Source organism: Hesperophylax consimilis, chromosome 26 (genome assembly GCF_061612785.1).
Source record: "Hesperophylax consimilis isolate HC1 chromosome 26, BYU_Hcon_1.0, whole genome shotgun sequence".
Classification (NCBI taxonomy): Eukaryota; Metazoa; Arthropoda; class Insecta; order Trichoptera; family Limnephilidae; genus Hesperophylax; species Hesperophylax consimilis.
The window spans coordinates 8608403-8635378 of NC_142861.1; the positions used below are offsets into that span (position 1 = coordinate 8608403).

The window sequence follows — 26976 nt, forward strand, 5'->3', positions numbered from 1 at the left end:
GACCAGTCAGTGGCTGAGTTGACAACTGCGTCAGATTCCCACTCAGGCGTCACATCGTGGGTTAAATCACTCAGTTGGCTAAGTCCCCCATCATTGAAGAAGCAACATATTCTGTGTGAAATGATTACAGTAAGAGATTTTCAAATATTGTATGGTTTTTCGTAACCTGCGAATGTTTGTCTTGCGAATGTTTTTTTTATAACAAATAATAATAAAAAAACAAGTAATGATGAAATCAGAATTATTATTTATTAGTTTGTACTTTACAAAATGTAATTACATTTGTTTCAAATTGCACAAAAGAGTCAGAAGTTTGTAATTATTCCTATGAAATGATGTACCATTGGCCATTTCTAATCGCGCAGATGAACTGGTGATCAGCTCCGAGTCATGTGGGATCTGGTGTGAAATAATAGCGCTAATGGTGGAAATTTTAATCCTGGAAAATAAGAAAATATGTATAGGAAAACTGCTTAAATAATGCATCAAAAACACTGGAAACATTACAAATAAGTGATGATGATATAATTAATTTTTAAATAAGGAAAAAAGTTATTTGTATTTTTTACTTCTACGTCATGTAGAATCACCTCCCGAAGTTTGTGCACTTTACCCCCGCACACCCTGTACTGGTATACTTCAGAATCCCTTTTACAAACAGTCCCCGACGACCACTGCTACATATAATACGAGAATTTAGTCGCTCAAAGACATTGTATGATGTATTAACACGAAAAGTAAAAACTTACTGCTTCACTAACTACAACAACACTAAAATATTATTAGTTTATGTCGGATAATAAGCATTTTGAGAATAATGAGGTCAATAATATCATTCCCTGCAGATGTAGTGTGATACAAGTGTTGTTAATTTTGAGAATAATGAGGTCAATAATATCATTTCCTGCAGATGTAGTGCGATACAAGTGAAGTGTATTTTGGAATAATGAGGTCAATAATATCATTTCCTTCAGATGTAGTGCGATACAAGTGAAGTGTATTTTGAGAATAATGAGGTCAATAATATCATTCCCTGCAGATGTAGTGTGATACATGTGAGGTGCATTTTGAGAATGATGAGGTCAACAATATCATTTCCTGCAGATGTAGTCTGATATAATTGATGTGCATTTTGATAATGAGAACATTATAACTCCTTGCTTAATGGTGTGGTGTATTGAAATATCGTCAGTTAAGAGCCATAAGTGGCTAACTGAACATTTTTTGCCAATTGTGTTTTTACAATGTCCTTTATTGAATAAAATGTATAAAGTATAATTTAACTTTCTTTTTAATGATAAAGGACATTGTAAGGAACCCTTGATTATTCAGTACCAAATCTTGGTTAGTAACTTGTCGCTCTTAACCGACGATAACAATAAAATGTGTTTTGACAATAAAAAGGAAATATTTGTTCTTACGCTTAATTTACTCTTCTTTATTGGTGAATTTTCCGGAGAATAAGATTTGTCCATCAGTGACCAATGCGAAATAGAATGGATGGTTCGCTTTGAAGTGTTTTAAGTTTTGCGGCATAATATCGATCGTCACCGCTAGAATAATAAAACGATGCGTTAGAAGTCAAAGCCATCTTCGCTTTACATACTCTTTGAGATTTTAGTATTACAAATAAACATGTGAAACTAATGATGTTTTTAAAGTAGCTAACCGATGGTTTTTATCATGTAAACTGTAATTCCTTCTTTACACGAAGCTAACTAATTTAATTAAACAAAGATATTATAAAAGTTATTGTTACTTCACTTTTTGTCGTGAAATATAAAAATCTTCAAATTTTACGAAAGGTCTATGGTAAACTTTTAAATAAAAATACACATCGTGGTGTCCTCTCTTTCTAAAACTGTTTTAATTATGTATGTCACAGTAATACAAAATGAGATAGCATGACTTTTATAAATCCATGTCAGGATGGGAGAAAAGAGCACTGTGCTGACATGTGACTGATATTTGCGAATGGACCTACAGTACCTAACATTTCAACGATAGCGGCTTTTGGCGTTTTTTCAAACTGCCTTCAATGCCCATTACTCGTAATTAGAAGATATCTTAATATATACAGAGGAATTCATATTAGTCTCATTCCATTCACTTACAGGTGGGAATTACTATCTGGATAATATATACAAAATGTGAAAATAACTTCTCAAACACATGAACATTACATTTGCTATGACTCTTTGTTTAGACATACCAGAGGCAGCGCCTGCTGTAACTCCCTTCTCGTTCAAGTCTATATACGCCTTCTGGATGGCCTTGCTGACTTTCAGTGGAGTAGAGTTGGTAAGGAGACCTCCGAAATCTGCATCGTCGGCGAACATGGTCCCCATACCGAGCTGGTGACAGTGAAAGTGTTAGGTTAGTTGAATGCTTATGAATATATGGTATATTTTTGAAACTTTGTAGTGAAAGTTCACTTGCTACATAACCTACAACCAAGAAAAAAATTTGCAGTCGTTGAAAAAAAAACTCCCAGTGAAATACTAAATATCAACTCCACACAAGGATAATAATTTCCCTCAGGGCCTTGTCATCTCTGGGGATGCTGTGTGGAGGGTAATTTTAAGTTCTGGGAAGGAAAAAGGTATGAGGGGTGGTGGGTAGGAATCTGGGGGTCAGTATGTCAGGAGTGACGTTGAGTGAGTGTTGGGTCGAGAGAGTTCGGCTGGAGAGGTCAAAGGGTCTCCCTCAACCAGCCTATTTGATCCGGCCCATCCTTTATCAAGTTTTGGACAAACCTTACACCCCGCCAACCCTCGCTAAATCACCAAACATAGCGAATCACTTGGAGTGTCCTATGGCAGCGGTATTGGTTATCCGACGATTGGCTCCCGTGGTAACGGTACCGATACCCTCCTCCCAAATTAAACCATGTAAAAAAAAATCCAACAGTCAAAGTCGTGATTCTGAGTAGGTGCCCCAGAGGAAGCGCACCAGAGTCAGTCCGAGGAAGAGATGAATTGACTTTGTAAAAGAGAATTTTAGCAGGACCCGATTGCCTGCGGACTGAAGAGTAATGTGTTCGGACCGGAACACTTTGTGGAGTATACTAAATAATCATCCCACTCCGGAATGTACCGGAATCTGAAGTTCGTTTAATGAATAAATCTCACCTTGGACAGGACATCTTTCACGTTGATAGTGTTCGTAATTTGGAACTTGGGCAGGGACACATCGACCCATTCTGATTCAAATTTAATGTTATTCATGGAACCTTGGTTGTTGTATTCATTATACATTTTCTCCTGGACGGCTGCGAGACCATCGATCTTGTTGGGCAGAACGAAAAACATGGACACCTCGCCACCTTCAAAAGGCAGCTCCACGACCTGAGGATTAATAATATAAAATGATTAATTGAGTTTTCACGAAAAATAGATTATTGAATCTTATTCATTAAACAAACCAGACACGCTGATCAAGAAGAACTACTAACAGTATACTGTCACCTCGGGCGACATAATATGCAGTTGTTGAGAGTTGAAGGTACGTAAATCTGATACAGAAACACCAATCTAAGTATAGTTCCAATTAATCACTTGCTGGGAAGAAGATGAGCTCGTTGTGGAACCAGGAGACAACCCTGGTGTGCCATATAAAAGGGACTATGTACTTACTGTCAAGGTAAAGCATGGAGCTTACTGCCTAAGTGCTTAGAGGAGCTATGAATCCCTTCCTATAACCCCTACCTTCATCCGCCTCAGAACGCTGCATAACCAGGCGATGTTATGACGTGTAACCTAAACATAAAACCAGGATTCCATCCCGCCACTTCTGGGTCTGGAGAGAAGGATCAAATCGCTCTGCCACAGAGATCGTTATAATTAAATAATTAATAATATGAATACATAACATTACCTTTGCTTTCAAATCAGCGCTATCTACATAATTTATCTTTTGTATATTGTGCATCATGTCAACGGTGGTCTTCTCGTTTTTGCTGTTGTAGAAAGTGTCTTTCTTTGTTTTATCCGGGTTGAACTTATTCTTCCATTCGCCCTGCGATACAAACAAAACAAATCATGCTTTTTATTATATGTTTTCAGATCTAAGCAATAAACAATAACACAAAACACACTTGGGGATACTGGTGATATTAACCAATCCCATCGAAAGATTTTAAACTGAAACTGACCAAGCAACTGAATTAATTGTTGTGCAAACTTGTCCTGCATTTATTGATGTTATAAAAATGATATTAGGGAAGGCATTCTAAGATATCTGCCTTAAATTGTAGCGGCTCGGAGGGAATGGGTTAAATATGAGAAAATAATTATATATATTTCAAGTTACAGATCTCCCCCCATGTGAGTGTTATAACTGAACAAATGGCTTCCATGCGGTGGGAGTACTGCAACCTTGCTCTACATGATCTGAGTTAACCAACCTTGAAGTACATAGTATTCACAAGTAGTAGATCGGTTTGAGTGTCCAAATCGGTGGGTGCAATCAAGTTCTTAATAGTCTTTTTGGTCTTTTCCTCAACCTAAACAGAGGAACAGAATACTTTATTGTTTATGCGACACCTCACAAGAGCGTTACTGTCTGTAAAGTGTAAAGGCAGGGGAGCAATGTCGCCACCCGATTGGGCAACGTTGTGAGGCGGGTTAAGGTAAGGGCTCTAGGAAAGGATTTATTAATGTGGGTCTTGAAGAGGTCCGGATTATATGAAGGAAGAAAAAACAGATGCCGGTAGCTCTTATCGTTTTACACAAAAACGATCCGAAGAAGCGGCCTGTTTTCATGAAGCCAACATCAACCGTGAACAGGTGTTACACTTGTGGACATCGAGTTTAGAACAGGCTCCATTAAAATACTAGTGGAACAGACTCAATATGCCCACATTGCGTCTGTGCATTAGAGATGACAATCGGTCTGTTAACAACTGATTGTCTATCAGACGGACCGTCCTCCTTTGCACAGAATCAAGTAGGTATATCGAGTATTGTGGTTCCCAAATTCAGTTGTTTGGCGTACTTGATATTTATATAGGGTTAGCAGCTAGTCACTATTGAGGAATCTGCTAGTCCTACAGAAGACACCCAGTTTCTTGTGCTCCAGATTCTTCTATAGAGTTCCGATGCTTGAGCTGGTCTGATATACTTATATACTCCAAGCATTTCAATGGATTCTATATTGGGGAGGGTGCTTCCAACAAATTGCACCAGACACTCAGTGATCATTACATACTTAATAATCAACCTAACATTGTATTTAAAAAGTATTAATCAGATCTCGTTAACAAAAAAAGAAAAATTCACAAGAAAAGAATGCATTTTACTGGAAAAAGCTACAATAATATGTATTTGAGTTATGCTCAATTTTGTTCTATCTTTGTTTAATGATCGAGAGCTGGCTGAAGATGGACGATATCCGGTTAAATCGGTAGGCATTAAAAAAAATTGGAAAAAGGTATTTTAAGATTAACAATTGTTCCGCAATATACAGGGGTAAAGTGCACTAACCTTGGGAGGTGATTCTACAGCTCATTGTCATCATCTTAATTACGAGAATATTATTTTTTCCTGAAACAATCTTAAAAAGTTGGTATTTCGAAATTTTTTTTTAAATTATTTTCTTGTACTATCATATAGAATCACCTACCGAAGTTTGTGCACGTTACCCCCTTTGTATACATGATTTTTACTTTCAGGGATGTGAAAGTTAAAGGCCAGCTTATTGCCAATTCCTTCCAATCAATCCAGAATCATAGTAAAAATATAAATAATACTGCAGCAATGTTGTGTTTGTTAGGAAAAAATCTGTTTTTGTAATATGTTAGCTGATTTATCTCACCCAAGAGTTTATCTTGGCAACTGCAGAAGTTTTTTGGGTGAAGTCGATGTTTTCCACTTCGGTTTTGAAGGAATCTTTAGCGTCCTTCATGAAGGCGGGGGCCAGCGTGTATTGGGGTCCCTTCTTGACGTACACCTTGTTCGCCGAGACCACGGTGACTTTCTGGAAGCCATTCAGCATTTCCATCTCCTGTTTGTAGGCTAGTTTGTTCTGGAGAAGGCAGGTAATCATTTAATTCATATGACAGAGTGGTCAAGACAAAACAACTGTGAAAAAATAGGTATCTAGGTCTTAGGTCAATAAATGAACAGTTCATATGACAGATTGGTCAAAATGATGTCTCAGAAGATATAGTAATTAAATAGGGAACTTAATCAATGTAATTCGTGGGTAGTCATAATTTGAACAGTCAATTTATTTGACAGGGCCTGGATGATATCTGAAAGACAAATAATCAATTACTTTAGAGGGTGACAGCGAGATAAAGTCTGTTGATGAATCCGAGGAATGGGAAAGTAATCAATCAATGTTTCAGTTGATGACAGTTTCAGGACAAGATGTTGAGGAATCATCTTCTTTGACGTTATGGCTCAATTTGCAGCGGTTCATCCAAATCTTCTTCTTTACTTAATTTATTTTTTGTTATATTATTACATTTAGGGTGAAGTTCTTGGATAGGATAATCAGGAATACTCACAAAGCCAGAGTCGGTCAGGTACAGACCCTTGTTCAGCTCGTCAAGAGTTTTTCCTTTGGCGCCTAGAGACATCATGGCCAGCAGCATATGTGCCGACATCGGGGACGCAATGAGGTTCTTGCCATCATGATCATTGAGCTTGGAGGTCACCTGCAATACAATCAATATTAGCCAACAATATATCTACCTACCTATTATAGTTACTAGACATTAGTTAGAAATGATAGCCTTCCAAACATTGTGTAATAAAATTAATCAAACCATCACTGTTCATATGTAGTATTGATAATATTAATAAAAAAACAATAGTAAATTTGTTAGATGTTGGAGTTTTAGAATTCTTAACTTACTATGAAGAGAATTTCAGAGTTTGCATTCCAGAAGAGTTCACTACCATGGGATATTATTTAAAATTTGCTAACTAGAATATTTCACTATCATGAGATATTTCATAGTCGGCATTCCAGAATAGTACACTAGATGATACATGAGATATTATTTATAAAGTTTGCAATCCAGAATTGTTCACTACCACGAGATATTTCAAAGTCGTCATTCCAGAATCGTTCACTAGAAGATACATGAGATATTATTTACAAAGTTTGCAATCCAGAACTCTTTCACTACCACGAGATATTTCATAGTCGGCATTCCAGAATAGTTCACTAGATGATACATGAGATATTATTTACAAAGTTTGCAATCCAGAATAGTTCACTACCATGAGATATTTCATAGTCGGCATTCCAGAATAGTTCACTAGATGATACATGAGATATTATTTACAAAGTTTGCAATCCAGAATTGTTCACTACCACGAGATATTTCAAAGTCGTCATTCCAGAATCGTTCACTAGAAGATACATGAGATATTATTTACAAAGTTTGCAATCCAGAACTCTTTCACTACCACGAGATATTTCATAGTCGGCATTCCAGAATAGTTCACTAGATGATACATGAGATATTATTTACAAAGTTTGTAATCCAGAATAGTTCACTACCACGAGATATTTCATAGTCGGCATTCCAGAATAGTTCACTACCACGAGATATTTCATAGTCGGCATTCCAGAATAGTTCACTACCACGAGATATTTCATAGTCGGCATTCCAGAATAGTTCACTACCACGAGATATTTCAAGGTCGGCATTCCAGAATAGTTCACTACCACGAGATATTTCATAGTTGGCATTCCAGAATTAGTAGTTCACTACAGTGAGAATGTTTTTTATTTCATAGTTGGCATTCCAGAATAGTTCACTACCACGAGATATTTCATAGTTGGCATTCCAGAATAGTTCACTACCACGAGATATTTCATAGTCGGCATTCCAGAATAGTTCACTACCACGAGATATTTCAAGGTCGGCATTCCAGAATAGTTCACTACCACGAGATATTTCATAGTCGGCATTCCAGAATAGTTCACTACCACGAGATATTTCATAGTCGGCATTCCAGAATAGTTCACTACCACGAGATATTTCATAGTCGGCATTCCAGAATAGTTCACTACCACGGGATATTTCATAGTCGGCATTCCAGAATAGTTCACTACCACGAGATATTTCATAGTCGGCATTCCAGAATAGTTCACTACCACGAGATATTTCATAGTCGGCATTCCAGAATAGTTCACTACCACGAGATATTTCATAGTCGGCATTCCAGAATAGTTCACTAGATGATACATGAGATATTATTTACAAAGTTTGCAATCCAGAATAGTTCACTACCACGAGATATTTCATAGTCGGCATTCCAGAATAGTTCACTAGATGATACATGAGATATTATTTACAAAGTTTGCAATCCAGAATTGTTCACTATCACGAGATATTTCAAAGTCGTCATTCCAGAATCGTTCACTAGAAGATACATGAGATATTATTTACAAAGTTTGCAATCCAGAACTCTTTCACTACCACGAGATATTTCATAGTCGGCATTCCAGAATAGTTCACTAGATGATACATGAGATATTATTTACAAAGTTTGCAATCCAGAATAGTTCACTACCAGGAGATATTTCATAGTCGGCATTCCAGAATAGTTCACTACCACGAGATATTTCATAGTCGGCATTCCAGAATAGTTCACTACCACGAGATATTTCATAGTCGGCATTCCAGAATAGTTCACTACCACGAGATATTTCATAGTCGGCATTTCAGAATAGTTCACTACCACGAGATATTTCATAGTCGGTATTCCAGAATAGTTCACTACCACGAGATATTTCATAGTCGGCATTCCAGAATAGTTCACTACTACGAGATATTTCATAGTCGGCATTCCAGAATAGTTCACTACCACGGGATATTTCATAGTCGGCATTCCAGAATAGTTCACTACCACGAGATATTTCATAGTCGGCATTCCAGAATAGTTCACTACCACGAGATATTTCATAGTCGGCATTCCAGAATAGTTCACTACCACGAGATATTTCATAGTCGGCATTCCAGAATAGTTCACTACCACGAGATATTTCATAGTCGGCATTCCATAATAGTTCACTACCACGAGATATTTCATAGTCGGCATTCCAGAATAGTTCACTACCACGAGATATTTCATAGTCGGCATTCCAGAATAGTTCACTACCACGAGATATTTCATAGTCGGCATTCCAGAATAGTTCACTACCACGAGATATTTCATAGTCGGCATTCCAGAATAGTTCACTCCCCCAAGAGATATTTCATAGTCGGCATTCCAGAATAGTTCACTAGATGATACATGAGATATTATTTACAAAGTTTGCAATCCAGAACTCTTTCACTACCACGAGATATTTCATAGTCGGCATTCCAGAATAGTTCACTAGATGATACATGAGATATTATTTACAAAGTTTGCAATCCAGAATAGTTCACTACCATGAGATATTTCATAGTCGGCATTCCAGAATAGTTCACTAGATGATACATGAGATATTATTTACAAAGTTTGCAATCCAGAATTGTTCACTACCACGAGATATTTCAAAGTCGTCATTCCAGAATCGTTCACTAGAAGATACATGAGATATTATTTACAAAGTTTGCAATCCAGAACTCTTTCACTACCACGAGATATTTCATAGTCGGCATTCCAGAATAGTTCACTAGATGATACATGAGATATTATTTACAAAGTTTGCAATCCAGAATAGTTCACTACCACGAGATATTTCATAGTCGGCATTCCAGAATAGTTCACTACCACGAGATATTTCATAGTCGGCATTCCAGAATAGTTCACTACCACGAGATATTTCATAGTCGGCATTCCAGAATAGTTCACTACCACGAGATATTTCAAGGTCGGCATTCCAGAATAGTTCACTACCACGAGATATTTCATAGTTGGCATTCCAGAATTAGTAGTTCACTACAGTGAGAATGTTTTTTATTTCATAGTTGGCATTCCAGAATAGTTCACTACCACGAGATATTTCATAGTTGGCATTCCAGAATAGTTCACTACCACGAGATATTTCATAGTCGGCATTCCAGAATAGTTCACTACCACGAGATATTTCAAGGTCGGCATTCCAGAATAGTTCACTACCACGAGATATTTCATAGTCGGCATTCCAGAATAGTTCACTACCACGAGATATTTCATAGTCGGCATTCCAGAATAGTTCACTACCACGAGATATTTCATAGTCGGCATTCCAGAATAGTTCACTACCACGGGATATTTCATAGTCGGCATTCCAGAATAGTTCACTACCACGAGATATTTCATAGTCGGCATTCCAGAATAGTTCACTACCACGAGATATTTCATAGTCGGCATTCCAGAATAGTTCACTACCACGAGATATTTCATAGTCGGCATTCCAGAATAGTTCACTAGATGATACATGAGATATTATTTACAAAGTTTGCAATCCAGAATAGTTCACTACCACGAGATATTTCATAGTCGGCATTCCAGAATAGTTCACTAGATGATACATGAGATATTATTTACAAAGTTTGCAATCCAGAATTGTTCACTATCACGAGATATTTCAAAGTCGTCATTCCAGAATCGTTCACTAGAAGATACATGAGATATTATTTACAAAGTTTGCAATCCAGAACTCTTTCACTACCACGAGATATTTCATAGTCGGCATTCCAGAATAGTTCACTAGATGATACATGAGATATTATTTACAAAGTTTGCAATCCAGAATAGTTCACTACCAGGAGATATTTCATAGTCGGCATTCCAGAATAGTTCACTACCACGAGATATTTCATAGTCGGCATTCCAGAATAGTTCACTACCACGAGATATTTCATAGTCGGCATTCCAGAATAGTTCACTACCACGAGATATTTCATAGTCGGCATTCCAGAATAGTTCACTACCACGAGATATTTCATAGTCGGCATTCCAGAATAGTTCACTACCACGAGATATTTCATAGTCGGCATTCCAGAATAGTTCACTACCACGAGATATTTCAAGGTCGGCATTCCAGAATAGTTCACTACCACGAGATATTTCATAGTTGGCATTCCAGAATTAGTAGTTCACTACAGTGAGAATGTTTTTTATTTCATAGTTGGCATTCCAGAATAGTTCACTACCACGAGATATTTCATAGTTGGCATTCCAGAATAGTTCACTACCACGAGATATTTCATAGTCGGCATTCCAGAATAGTTCACTACCACGAGATATTTCAAGGTCGGCATTCCAGAATAGTTCACTACCACGAGATATTTCATAGTCGGCATTCCAGAATAGTTCACTACCACGAGATATTTCATAGTCGGCATTCCAGAATAGTTCACTACCACGAGATATTTCATAGTCGGCATTCCAGAATAGTTCACTACCACGGGATATTTCATAGTCGGCATTCCAGAATAGTTCACTACCACGAGATATTTCATAGTCGGCATTCCAGAATAGTTCACTACCACGAGATATTTCATAGTCGGCATTCCAGAATAGTTCACTACCACGAGATATTTCATAGTCGGCATTCCAGAATAGTTCACTAGATGATACATGAGATATTATTTACAAAGTTTGCAATCCAGAATAGTTCACTACCACGAGATATTTCATAGTCGGCATTCCAGAATAGTTCACTAGATGATACATGAGATATTATTTACAAAGTTTGCAATCCAGAATTGTTCACTATCACGAGATATTTCAAAGTCGTCATTCCAGAATCGTTCACTAGAAGATACATGAGATATTATTTACAAAGTTTGCAATCCAGAACTCTTTCACTACCACGAGATATTTCATAGTCGGCATTCCAGAATAGTTCACTAGATGATACATGAGATATTATTTACAAAGTTTGCAATCCAGAATAGTTCACTACCAGGAGATATTTCATAGTCGGCATTCCAGAATAGTTCACTACCACGAGATATTTCATAGTCGGCATTCCAGAATAGTTCACTACCACGAGATATTTCATAGTCGGCATTCCAGAATAGTTCACTACCACGAGATATTTCATAGTCGGCATTTCAGAATAGTTCACTACCACGAGATATTTCATAGTCGGTATTCCAGAATAGTTCACTACCACGAGATATTTCATAGTCGGCATTCCAGAATAGTTCACTACTACGAGATATTTCATAGTCGGCATTCCAGAATAGTTCACTACCACGGGATATTTCATAGTCGGCATTCCAGAATAGTTCACTACCACGAGATATTTCATAGTCGGCATTCCAGAATAGTTCACTACCACGAGATATTTCATAGTCGGCATTCCAGAATAGTTCACTACCACGAGATATTTCATAGTCGGCATTCCAGAATAGTTCACTACCACGAGATATTTCATAGTCGGCATTCCATAATAGTTCACTACCACGAGATATTTCATAGTCGGCATTCCAGAATAGTTCACTACCACGAGATATTTCATAGTCGGCATTCCAGAATAGTTCACTACCACGAGATATTTCATAGTCGGCATTCCAGAATAGTTCACTACCACGAGATATTTCATAGTCGGCATTCCAGAATAGTTCACTCCCCCAAGAGATATTTCATAGTCGGCATTCCAGAATAGTTCACTAGATGATACATGAGATATTATTTACAAAGTTTGCAATCCAGAACTCTTTCACTACCACGAGATATTTCATAGTCGGCATTCCAGAATAGTTCACTAGATGATACATGAGATATTATTTACAAAGTTTGCAATCCAGAATAGTTCACTACCATGAGATATTTCATAGTCGGCATTCCAGAATAGTTCACTAGATGATACATGAGATATTATTTACAAAGTTTGCAATCCAGAATTGTTCACTACCACGAGATATTTCAAAGTCGTCATTCCAGAATCGTTCACTAGAAGATACATGAGATATTATTTACAAAGTTTGCAATCCAGAACTCTTTCACTACCACGAGATATTTCATAGTCGGCATTCCAGAATAGTTCACTAGATGATACATGAGATATTATTTACAAAGTTTGCAATCCAGAATAGTTCACTACCACGAGATATTTCATAGTCGGCATTCCAGAATAGTTCACTACCACGAGATATTTCATAGTCGGCATTCCAGAATAGTTCACTACCACGAGATATTTCATAGTCGGCATTCCAGAATAGTTCACTACCACGAGATATTTCAAGGTCGGCATTCCAGAATAGTTCACTACCACGAGATATTTCATAGTTGGCATTCCAGAATTAGTAGTTCACTACAGTGAGAATGTTTTTTATTTCATAGTTGGCATTCCAGAATAGTTCACTACCACGAGATATTTCATAGTTGGCATTCCAGAATAGTTCACTACCACGAGATATTTCATAGTCGGCATTCCAGAATAGTTCACTACCACGAGATATTTCAAGGTCGGCATTCCAGAATAGTTCACTACCACGAGATATTTCATAGTCGGCATTCCAGAATAGTTCACTACCACGAGATATTTCATAGTCGGCATTCCAGAATAGTTCACTACCACGAGATATTTCATAGTCGGCATTCCAGAATAGTTCACTACCACGGGATATTTCATAGTCGGCATTCCAGAATAGTTCACTACCACGAGATATTTCATAGTCGGCATTCCAGAATAGTTCACTACCACGAGATATTTCATAGTCGGCATTCCAGAATAGTTCACTACCACGAGATATTTCATAGTCGGCATTCCAGAATAGTTCACTAGATGATACATGAGATATTATTTACAAAGTTTGCAATCCAGAATAGTTCACTACCACGAGATATTTCATAGTCGGCATTCCAGAATAGTTCACTAGATGATACATGAGATATTATTTACAAAGTTTGCAATCCAGAATTGTTCACTATCACGAGATATTTCAAAGTCGTCATTCCAGAATCGTTCACTAGAAGATACATGAGATATTATTTACAAAGTTTGCAATCCAGAACTCTTTCACTACCACGAGATATTTCATAGTCGGCATTCCAGAATAGTTCACTAGATGATACATGAGATATTATTTACAAAGTTTGCAATCCAGAATAGTTCACTACCAGGAGATATTTCATAGTCGGCATTCCAGAATAGTTCACTACCACGAGATATTTCATAGTCGGCATTCCAGAATAGTTCACTACCACGAGATATTTCATAGTCGGCATTCCAGAATAGTTCACTACCACGAGATATTTCATAGTCGGCATTTCAGAATAGTTCACTACCACGAGATATTTCATAGTCGGTATTCCAGAATAGTTCACTACCACGAGATATTTCATAGTCGGCATTCCAGAATAGTTCGCTACTACGAGATATTTCATAGTCGGCATTCCAGAATAGTTCACTACCACGGGATATTTCATAGTCGGCATTCCAGAATAGTTCACTACCACGAGATATTTCATAGTCGGCATTCCAGAATAGTTCACTACCACGAGATATTTCATAGTCGGCATTCCAGAATAGTTCACTACCACGAGATATTTCATAGTCGGCATTCCAGAATAGTTCACTACCACGAGATATTTCATAGTCGGCATTCCATAATAGTTCACTACCACGAGATATTTCATAGTCGGCATTCCAGAATAGTTCACTACCACGAGATATTTCATAGTCGGCATTCCAGAATAGTTCACTACCACGAGATATTTCATAGTCGGCATTCCAGAATAGTTCACTACCACGAGATATTTCATAGTCGGCATTCCAGAATAGTTCACTCCCCCAAGAGATATTTCATAGTCGGCATTCCAGAATAGTTCACTACCACGAGATATTTCATAGTCGGCATTCCAGAATAGTTCACTACCACGAGATATTTCATAGTCGGCATTCCAGAATAGTTCACTACCACGAGATATTTCATAGTTGGCATTCCAGAATAGTTCACTACCACGAGATATTTCATAGTTGGCATTCCAGAATTAGTAGTTCACTACAGTGAGAATGTTTTTTATTTCATAGTTGGCATTCCAGAATAGTTCACTACCACGAGATATTTTATAGTTGGCATTCCAGAATAGTTCACTACCACGAGATATTTCATAGTCGGCATTCCAGAATAGTTCACTACCACGAGATATTTCATAGTCGGCATTCCAGAATAGTTCACTACCACGAGGTATTTCATAGTTGGCATTCCAGAATAGTTCACTACCACGAGATATTTCATAGTTGGCATTCCAGAATTAGTAGTTCACTACAGTGAGAATGTTTTTTATTTCATAGTTGGCATTCCAGAATAGTTCACTACCACGAGATATTTCATAGTTGGCATTCCAGAATTAGTAGTTCACTACAGTGAGAATGTTTTTCATAGTCGGCATTCCAGAATAGTTCACTACCACGAGATATTTCATAGTCGGCATTCCAGAATAGTTCACTACCACGAGATATTTCATAGTCGGCATTCCAGAATAGTTCACTACCACGAGATATTTCATAGTCGGCATTCCAGAATAGTTCACTACCACGAGATATTTCATAGTCGGCATTCCAGAATAGTTCACTACCACGAGATATTTCATAGTCGGCATTCCAGAATAGTTCACTACCACGAGATATTTCATAGTCGGCATTCCAGAATAGTTCACTACCACGAGATATTTCATAGTTGGCATTCCAGAATAGTTCACTACCACGAGATATTTCATAGTTGGCATTCCAGAATTAGTAGTTCACTACAGTGAGAATGTTTTTTATTTCATAGTTGGCATTCCAGAATAGTTCACTACCACGAGATATTTTATAGTTGGCATTCCAGAATAGTTCACTACCACGAGATATTTCATAGTCGGCATTCCAGAATAGTTCACTACCACGAGATATTTCATAGTCGGCATTCCAGAATAGTTCACTACCACGAGGTATTTCATAGTTGGCATTCCAGAATAGTTCACTACCACGAGATATTTCATAGTTGGCATTCCAGAATTAGTAGTTCACTACAGTGAGAATGTTTTTTATTTCATAGTTGGCATTCCAGAATAGTTCACTACCACGAGATATTTCATAGTTGGCATTCCAGAATTAGTAGTTCACTACAGTGAGAATGTTTTTCATAGTCGGCATTCCAGAATAGTTCACTACCACGAGATATTTCATAGTTGGCGTCCCAGAATAGTTCACTACCACGAGATATTTCATAGTCGGCATTCCAGAATAGTTCACTACCACGAGATATTTCATAGTTGGCATTCCAGAATAGTTCACTACCACGAGATATTTCATAGTTGGCATTCCAGAATTAGTAGTTCACTACAGTGAGAATGTTTTTTATTTCATAGTTGGCATTCCAGAATAGTTCACTACCACGAGATATTTCATCGTTGGCATTCCAGAATTAGTAGTTCACTACAGTGAGAATGTTTTTCATAGTCGGCATTCCAGAATAGTTCACTACCACGAGATATTTCATTGTTGGCATTCCAGAATAGTTCACTACCACGAGATATTTCATAGTTGGCATTCCAGAATAGTTCACTACCACGAGATATTTCATAGTTGGCATTCCAGAATAGTTCACTACCACGAGATATTTCATAGTTGGCATTCCAGAATAGTTCACTACCACGAGATATTTCATAGTCGGCATTCCAGAATAGTTCACTACCACGAGATATTTCATAGTTGGCATTCCAGAATAGTTCACTACCACGAGATATTTCATAGTCGGCATTCCAGAATAGTTCACTACCACGAGATATTTCATAGTCGGCATTCCAGAATAGTTCACTACCACGAGATATTTCAAAGTCGGCATTCCAGAATAGTTCACTACCACGAGATATTTTATAGTCGGCATTCCAGAATAGTTCACTACCACGAGATATTTCATAGTTGGCATTCCAGAATAGTTCACTACCACGAGATATTTCATAGTTGGCATTCCAGAATAGTTCACTACCACGAGATATTTCATAGTTGGCATTTCTGAATTAGTAGTTCACTACAGTGAGAATGTTTTTCATAGTTGGTGTTTCAGAATTACCCTGAGATGTTTTGCCTTTTTATGATATTACCTTATAGAAATCCACGGCAAAATTGTTGATGCTATGGGTCAGCTTATTTAGTAAAGTACTTCCTGAATTATCGCTGCTTGCAATGCTCACAAAGAAGACAATGAAGAATACTAAAAACCTCAATGGCACAAAGACAATTTAACTTTCTTGCTCCAAAAATATTCAATAATTTAACGTTAGAAATAAAATCAATAGCCAAATACGACAGTTTCAGGAAAGCGCTCGGGAATTTTTTGATGTGCGATTGTTATAGTGTTAGTAGCCTATTCCAAGTACTCAGATAGAGGTGTATATATTGTTTATATGCGTGAGGATGCGTCATATGGGTGTATGTATACATGTGTTGTTATATGTATATAGGTGTGTCTGCTGCTATATACACATGTGTGCTTGCATGCACACATATTAAAAATTATATATATAATTATGTACATTTTTACAATCTAATGCTAATTTACTTATTTCTCCTTTCTAATTTCTATCTTCTACTTTTTATTACAATTTTTCCAAAATTTTAGCTTCATCTATAGTTACTTATTTCATATGTTTACACTAGATTTCATATTTCATACAAAGTAATTACACTCAATTGGTCACCATGAAACAGGCAGCCGCCTAGTATGGTGATTCATTATATCTACTTTATGTAAATTTCTAAACAATGTAACATGTATTAAATAAATAAAATAAAAATAAATACTGGAATAAAACAAACATACCTATTTAATTTGTTTGTTACTTTCAGTCAACAACTACTTAATATGGATACAAGTTGTAGAAAAATAATTAACGCAAGAATTTCACCTCGGGAGGCAAATGCAGCTGTTGGAAGTGCAACATACAATACATAGATATGTAGGGTTTTCCAATAAGAGGTGTTATGTGTATTTAATTCCGGCCATAAAATGATTTTTTTATGGCCGAAATTGTATGGTATTGATCTGGACAACGTTTACTTTTATTTTATTTTATTTTATTTATTTGGGAAAATCAACAGATTATTTACATATATAAGAACAAACTAAATAATAAAGATAAAATCCAATAACAGATTTTCACTTAAAATTATAATAATAATAAAGAATATTAAAACAAAAAACTAAGGGTTCTGTACCCGTGGCCTTAGAGATTTACAAAAAATACAATATTGTAAATAATAAATAAAAAATAATAACAGATCTAGGAACACAAATAAATTAAAATTTAAAGTTAACTGATATACTAATAACCAGCTAAATTTCAAAAATTTAAATTTAACTGATATACTAATAACCAGCTGAAATTCAAAACATAATGTATTGTAAAATTTCAACACAGCAGCAATCAATAAAAGCACTACACAATAGCAATAATTACAATATAATAAATGTATACCTACAACTAAATTGAACATATGAGTATAAATTGGAAGGTAAGTAACTGGAAAGGATTCAAAGCAACAACATGATAACTTCCAGTAGAATATTTAAAATTATTTAATGTTAGTTATTACATATCTTTTAAAGGTTCCTAAATTACTTGTGAATATGTCCATATGATTAAAATTCTTATTAAATATACTACAGGCTCTGAATATAAACGCATTTTGTCTGATATTAGTAGAACATTTATGGAGATGAAAAAGTGATTTTTCTCTAGTTCTAACGCTCGGGACTCTAAAATTAATTTCAGACAGAAGGGGAGAACAATCAATAAAGCCATTGATAATTTTATGGAGATATATTATATCTGCGGAGTTTCTTCTAGTTTTTAATGGCTTAAGTCCATAAAGGTCCATCGAGCTGTTTACGTCAAGGTTTGAATTTAATTTGAAATTAAATGATGGACAAATTTTCTTTGGATGGCTTCAATGCGATTTATGTAAATATTATATTGAGGATTCCATATGGGAGAAGCGAATTCAAGATGACTGCGAACATAAGAAAAATACAATATTTTAAGTGTTATGATATTATTTAATTCTTTTCCAATACGGAATAAGAATCCTAGCATTCTAAGGGCTTTCTTAACAATCATATCAATATGAGCCTCAAATGTAAGTTTACTGTCAAGTATAACACCTAGATCACGAATTTGTGTAACTTTTTTGAGTAGTTGGCCAGCTATATGATAATTATGGTCAAACTTAATTTAATTTCTAGTGAAGGTAATTACATAACATTTAGAAGTGTTCATGTTGAGACGATTGCGGATACAATAATCATTAAGCCTATACAGATCTTCTTGTAGTTTAAAGCAGTCAATTATAGAATTAATAGGCAGGAATATTTTCATATCATCAGCGAAAAGTAGAACATTTGCATAATTGAAGCATTTTATAATGTCGTTGATGAAAATTATAAACAGTAACGGTCCCAGGTGAGATCCTTGGGGCACACCTGAGGATATATTTACAATCTCAGAGATGAAGCCATTTATTGTTACTCCCTGAGTGCGCCCATTAAGATAGGAGACTAACCATCTATATAAATCCCCATGAATTCCCAAAGCTAGTAATTTGGACAAAAGAAGACTGTGGTCAATTTTATCAAACGCTTTTGAGAAGTCTGTATAGATTACGTCAACTTGGATTTGATCATCCATTGATTTAGTAATATTTTCAATGAAAATGGCAAGATTAGATACAACTGATCTGTTTTTCATAAAGCCATGTTGGTTCACGAGTATTACAGACTCGATGCAGTTATATAGTTGTTCATGAACATTTTTTTCAAAAATTTTAATAAAGATTGGTAATTTAGATATCGGTCGATAGTTCTGGACATCATTTTTAGCCCCAGACTTAAAAACAGGTGTGATGAGAGCACTCTTCCAACGATCAGGAAAGATACCTTCTTTCAATGAGGATTGAAAGAGCAATAATAGGGGCTTCGAGATTACCTTGCTACACATTTTGATAAAGAAAGCCGGAATTTTATCACTACCCGCACCCAGTGAGCTAGAAATAGTATCGATTATTTTTTCTATTTTTTGTTTTGAAACTGATACCGAGGAGATATTAACTTGATTGTCAAAATGATAGTTGGTAGAGTGTACATCGGAAATAGTGTTGTAATTAAAGGTGGACACGAAATGCTGTGAGAACAGGTTACATATTGCGAATGGATTTTCAGCAGTCACTTCGCCCAGTTTCATAACATGAGGCAAACCAGAATTATTTCTTTTTCCTTTAACATAAGACCAAAAGTTTTTAGGGTCACGAGATATATTAAGTTCAGCGTTTGTTATAAATTGTTTAAGACATTCTCTAGACAATTTCTTTTGCCTTGATCGAAGGATACAGAATTCATTGTAGTCTAAAGGATTGGACCACCTTTTCCACATTTTAAACACTTTATATTTTTCCTTAGTCAGTTTTATTAGGGCTGGACTAAACCAATAGGTATAAGAATTATTAATATGAACTTCCTTTGACGGGACGTTTAATCGAATGATTTCATATAAAATTGCATAAAAGCGGTCAATAGCAGTATTGGTTGATAGGTTTAAAAATTCTGCATCCCAATCAATACTACTGAGGACGTTATTTATTGTTTCAAAGTTAGCTTTCCTAAAAAGATTGATTGTTCGTTTGTTGTCCACCATAGGAGTTTCCAGAGATATGTTAATGTCAACAAGAATGCTTTTATGATGTTTACATTCAGGGATGAGATACTGGTCAGTATTTGATACAATTACAGGGATCGAGCTAAAAACAAGGTCTAGGTATGTATGATTATTATTTGGAAAGGTGCAGTACTGTGATAGATCAGTAAATGAAAGGGTGTCAGATAGTTTGGAAATAATTTCAGATTTAGAGCCATTCGTAATTTGCATACTATTACCATTACTTAAAGACCAGTTAATTTGAGGTAAGTTGAAATCACCCGATATGACAAAATGATCATCGTGATGTAGTCCTCGAAGATCACATAATTTATCCATGAATTCATTTATATTTTGTGAGTGATTGACTCCTGGAGGTATGTAAACACAGCATAAATGAATTTTTATGAAATTATTAATCGTAACAGTCACCCAGATGTCTTCAGCATTCGTGTTAAAATCCTTACGTTCATGAGCTATGAGGTGCTTCTTCAACGCCCGCTTCTTTACTTTCAACAAGACGGCGCTACGTGCCACACAAGCAACGAAACCATTGATCTTTTACGGGAAAAGTTTCCGGACCGTGTTATCCAAGATCTTGTGATTTAACACCTTGCGACTTCTTCCTTTGGGGCCACGTGAAAGAGAAGGTCTACGCCAACAGCCCAGCGTCGATTCAAGACCTCAAAGATGGAATTAGTGAGGCTATCGAGGACATAAGGCAGCCACTTCGCGATTTGGTTATGGAAAATTTCATGAAACGGATATGGTCTTGTAGACGTGGTTGTGGTGGTCATTTGACTGATGTTATTTTCCACTATTAACGGCATACCTCCTCTTTATAATGAAATAAACATTCGATCATTTATATTTAAAAAAATGGCATTTTTCTTTGATATCAAGATAACACCTCTTATTGGAAAAGCCTGCATTTAATAGGAAATGTGAAGCGGACAACGAAACACCTATGTATTATAATCCTTCTTCATGGGAGGAAGGCTGATATTCCTTTTTATGATTTCTGAGTTAAATATCATGTTGTGGAACCAGGAGACATCGCCAAACACTCCTACACTCTCCCATTTCCCTAATTAGCTTCAAAACATGTCTCGATTGCGGATGCCATTTACCACCGGCGAAGAACAGTTGAGACACTTGTGCAGTATTTGCGTGTAAGTGTAAATATAATGCGGCGGGTAAGGTGGGAACAGTGAAAACTTCACTTAATACCACGACGTTTGTGTAGTTATAACGGCCTTAAATCAGGCCATTCCAACGCTGAACCGGCGCACGGTGGGCTGAAAATCGGCTCTCATAGACATAGAAACTTGAATCTTCAAGGGTATTTTTTTTAGCTAGAAATGGATTCTGCTGATCATTACTATGCTATAAAATGTCGTACGAAGCAATTGCGTGTACAAATGAAGGAGTTATAATTTTTTTAAGAAAAATTTGTATGGCGCTGACATTAAATATGAGGCTATCTCTGGAATCATAAGGTTGGCCGTTCTATCCTTACACACAGATAATACTACTATTTATTTGTATTTTTTTGACATACTTCATATTGTGGCGCAAGGTGCGATTTTTTTTTTAAAAATCCTAAAGTGGAAAAAAAATCTTTTTTTTGTTGATGATTCATTTTAATGCTTAAATTCTTTACATATGAGTATGCTTTGTCTAGTTTACAATATTTTATTTACACTCCAAGCCAAAAAACTGTGCACAGTGAGCTGAAAATCGCCTTTCATAGACATAGTGACTTGAATTTTCAAGTGTATTTTTTTGGCTAGAAATGGATTCTGCTGATCATTACTATGCTATAAAAATTTGTATGAAGCAATTGCGTGTACAAATGAAGGAGTCATCATTTTTTTAAGAAAAATTTGTATGGAACTGACATTAAAAATGAGGCTATCTCTGGAATCATAAGGTTGACCATTATATCCTTACACACAAATATACTACTATTTATTTGTATTTTTTTGACACACTTCGTATTGTGGCGAAACTTGTGATTTTTTTTTTTTAAATCCTCAAAGTTGAAAAAAAAACTTTTTTATGTTGAAGATTCATTTTAATGCTTAAATGCTTTACATATGAGTATGCTTTGTCTAGTTTACAATATTTTATTTACACTGCAAGCCCAAAAGCATTTAAGCATTAAAATGAATCATCAACATTAAAAAGGGTTTTTTCAACTTTGAGGATTTTAAAAAAAAAAATCGCACCTTGCGCCACAATATGAAGTATGTCAAAAAAATACAAATAAATAGTAGTATTATCTGTATGTAAGGATAGAACGGCCAACCTTATGATTCCAGAGATAGCCTCATTTTTAATGTCAGCGCCATACAAATTTTTCTTAAAAAAATTATAACTCCTTCATTTGTACACGCAATTGCTTCGTACGACATTTTATAGCATAGTAATGATCAGCAAAATCCATTTCTAGCCAAAAAAATACCCTTGAAAATTCAAGTCTCTATGTCTATGAAAGCCGATTTTCAGCCCACTGTGCGGCGTATAGGAAGACGCTAATGTCTTAACCAAGCGAAATATCATATGGTCTTAGTATTTACGGAAGCTATGCAGGCCTTCCGCGTAATATAATAACCATGGTTTCTGGTAAGTTTTTAGATTTTCACGGCCAAAAGCATTTTTGTTGTTTGTTTTTGGGGTGTTGTTGGTGAAGATGTGCATCTTCGGATCTGCCCTGATGAGGGACACTGCAACGCTGTCCGAAACGTCGGCTAAAGAAGGAGTTAGCGCAACACGGCATAACACCCCAAAAACAAACAACAAAAAACCATGGTTTCTATGTATAATATATATTTACTCTGCAAATATGTACATACATTTCAATGGTTTTAGCAAAGTAAATACATTAATAATATAGTATCTGACAATTAGATACAGCCATGAGCTATACCAACTGTTCGAAAAGCTTTCAACAACAACATAAGGCATTTAGAGAATATATATATTATACAGTTTTCTTACCAGAAATCACGTTGCTTAGGGTTGCCATTTTAGCTAGTTGCTGGAACAACACTCAGTAGATTATGCTGTTGTATCGTTTCAACGGAAATATATATACCATCAGCGGCACTTGGAATGTCAAAGTGTTAACCGGAGATTATCAAACATCATGAAAATTAATCATTATCTCAAATATAAACATCTACTCCACTTTGCAGTACCTGCTCTTTTCTTTTTTATATATGAATACCGCAGAAGAATCCCAACTGCTCCCAACCGTTTGGAGCCAGTGAGACTATGGCAACCCCAATTGGGGTATGTTGTGAGCCTGAAAGTAGATGGGAGGAAAAGGTGATGGGGTAGAGGAAGTTAGTATAATATCTGGCTATTCAGATCTGGTTACCAAACACGGCTAAAGACATTTAAAGCAACGTTTCAATTCTGAATGGTTGTTATTACGTCAGGGCGATACTGAGAGTATCCTCCACTCTGGAACGTGCTGGAAGTATACTAAATATTATTTCAAATAAATAATTGTGAAATAATACAAATTAATCAAACTTACTTGCGCACGCCGGGATTTTGCCCGCAATCTTCAGTTTGCTAGTCGAGTGGTAAGCAGTCAACTTACTTCTTCCATTTGCTACTTTTTATGTAGTGCATTCTTATCTGTTATATTTGATACTTTTTATGTGAATAGTCCCAACTGCTCCCAACCGCCTGGAGCCACTGAGACTATGATATCCCCAATTAGGGTAAGTCGTTCGGCTGAAATTAGTGAGGAGAGGAAGGAGATAGGTTAGAGGAAGGTGGGGGAAATGCCTGGACCTTCAGATCGGATCACCAAACAGGCTAAAGCCATTTCGAACAACCTTTCAAGAAATCTGAATGGTTGTCTTTCACCAGGGTGATACTGAGAGGATCGCTACGTACTACTTGTTTATAGACACAAGTGTGATAGTCCGAACTACAGATTTAGCATATAGATTAGAGTTATTCAATGGATATCGCTTGTGTATGGGTTCGCCCCTCCAGTTCAGAAACGAGGCGAGCTAGCAGTTTATACCAATAGAGAGTTTTCGAGACCAAGAGAATGGAAATTAATTTCCTGAATGTCTTACAGACACGTTCCCTATGTTTCTAGTCCAGAAATAAAGACAAACCCTTTTACTAATAAACGTGTTTTAAATTTACAACTGAAAAAAAACCATTTACTATATATGGGTTGTGTTAAATTTAAAATATGTTTATTAAGAGAATAGAGGTATTTTACAAGAACCATGGTTATTGTTGGTAGTGCATCGATTTTCGAAAAATTCTCTTTTGCTGTAGGTACATTTTTATTGTTCCCATCTCTATAATATTTTCATGAATAGCCGCAGGTTTTGTATTGTATAGCTCGTAGTACAAGCGGCCAACTAGTGATCTACATCAAAAAGAGAACCAAAACACAATTATGTTCATTCTGAACATTTTTATTTTTTATATTTTAATTTTTCAAATTTGACCTAAAAAAATATCCAACTCCAATTGCGAAAAAAAATTGATGTAGTAACTTGAAAAAATATGTTTGAGGGTCTTGTCTCTTATTTTTATTTTCGCTAAAAGTTAAATACTATAACAATATACACTTGGCAATAATACGATGTTTTGAAAAAAAAATAGAGCGAAGTAATTTCGCGGCAATCACTATAATCAAATACTTGTTTCCAGTATTTTAAATAATGTGATATATTGTTAACAAGAACGACAATGTAATTTCCTTGTGCATACATGCGTGACCTTTTCGTAATTGGAATTGATGTGTTTGATGAAAATAATCTTTTCAATTAGACAGTTAAGGCAGGTAAATAAAACATACCAATAATATTTTATTTAAGAGATGATTTATATTATTTTATTTTTGATATGTACGTTAATACGTAACATGGCTTATTTTTGGCGGCCATTAGTGGAACTGAGGCGTAAATACAGTAAATGATGGGGTGGAGTTAAATTGAAAAAAACCTATTTTTTTAAACCCTAAACTAATAAGAAAATTACGTGGGTAGTTCAAAAGCTTGTTGATCAATACATTGAGCCAACGTTGGCGCAAACGTGCGACTGCAAATCGAAAATGGCACATTAAAGGTGTCCTTTACGGTGACCGGATAACTCATCAAAATGATAATTCATCACATCTTTAAAAAGTTATAAAAAGGCAAGGAAAGTGATGAAACAAAACATTTATTAACTGGGTTAAGTAGGTTAGGTTTAATTTTTTTTCATCGTTTATAATGACTTTATATCACTGTTGAATTGTCACTGTGTTGAGTTATCATGGAACCATCCTGTAGAGCAGTGCTCTGCAACCTTTTCTCACCTAAGACACCCCGAAATTCTTCATAGAATTCCGCGGCACACCAATAGCTAAAATATATATGTATTAAATTGATACACAAATTTTACAATAATTTTTTGTTTTTTATTTGATAAGTGTACATACATATAACTATAACATATTTATTTTTACGCAATCTTAATAATGATTATCAAATAATAATAAATTTATGTGATACCTGCGATTTTTTCAATGAACACAAAAGTTATATATTCGGTTCGATTTTTGACAGCGTAACCCGAAGTTCAGAGACAAGACCTTTTAAGCATGACCGCTAATCATTTTTAATTAATACAAGCGTTGAAAAACTTTGCTCATGTACATATGTTGTTGAGGATGGAAGTAGTGTTAAGATTGCTTTCTCGGAAATGCGAGGATATTCTTTTTCGTAAAAAGCACACTGTGCAGTTTTCAACATTTAACACCTGGCGCTGGATGAACATTGAATAAATGTTTAGTTATAATAATTATTATTTACTATATTTTGAAAAATAGACAACATTATGAAAAATAATTTGTCATTGTGTATTAAATACATAATGAAATATTTTAAAATGTAAAATAAATTGAATTTGATCGAGACACACTTGCATCCGGCTAACGGCACACCAGCGTGCCACGGCATACCGGTTGCAGAGCACTGCTGTAGACGTTGGGTCAGCGCATTGGGCGAACGTGTACGCACAGGCGCTATAATATGGATTTAAAAAAATTTTGTGTGCCGAAGTGCCTATCGGTCTTTTGTACCTTTGTAACCATTGATCGCCGCCGTGGCCGATTGGCGCATTTAAAACATACTTCTTTTTTATGGGATTTTGCACCGTAAAAATGGTTCGTAGCTTAATTAAATAAATCTTATTCGATTGGAAATAATATCAACAAAGAGATAAGAGTTTTTTGAAGATTTTTAAATAATGGCAACAGATACAATTCGGAGTAGGTTTCGAAGTTGAAATTGCAAGTCATTAAATTGGATTTTGGCGGCAATGTGAATCGTTTAATTAGTCTGAGCACAGTTGTGATGAAACAGATTGTTTATTTCGTGTTCTG

General features: G+C 35.9%; 1 protein-coding gene across 1 annotated transcript; it reads right to left on the reverse strand.

Moving 5' to 3' along the window:
• Nucleotides 1-268: 268 nt before the first annotated feature.
• On the reverse strand, nucleotides 269-26147 carry LOC149411065 (antichymotrypsin-2-like; the record flags this gene model as incomplete). Its single annotated transcript, XM_089647635.1, has 10 exons — nucleotides 269-439; nucleotides 1422-1553; nucleotides 2213-2354; nucleotides 3132-3347; nucleotides 3877-4017; nucleotides 4406-4504; nucleotides 5815-6024; nucleotides 6512-6661; nucleotides 16980-17089; nucleotides 26105-26147. Coding segments are annotated over 9 exons (1236 nt in total), but the record flags the coding sequence as incomplete, so codon positions are not given.
• Nucleotides 26148-26976: the final 829 nt, after the last annotated feature.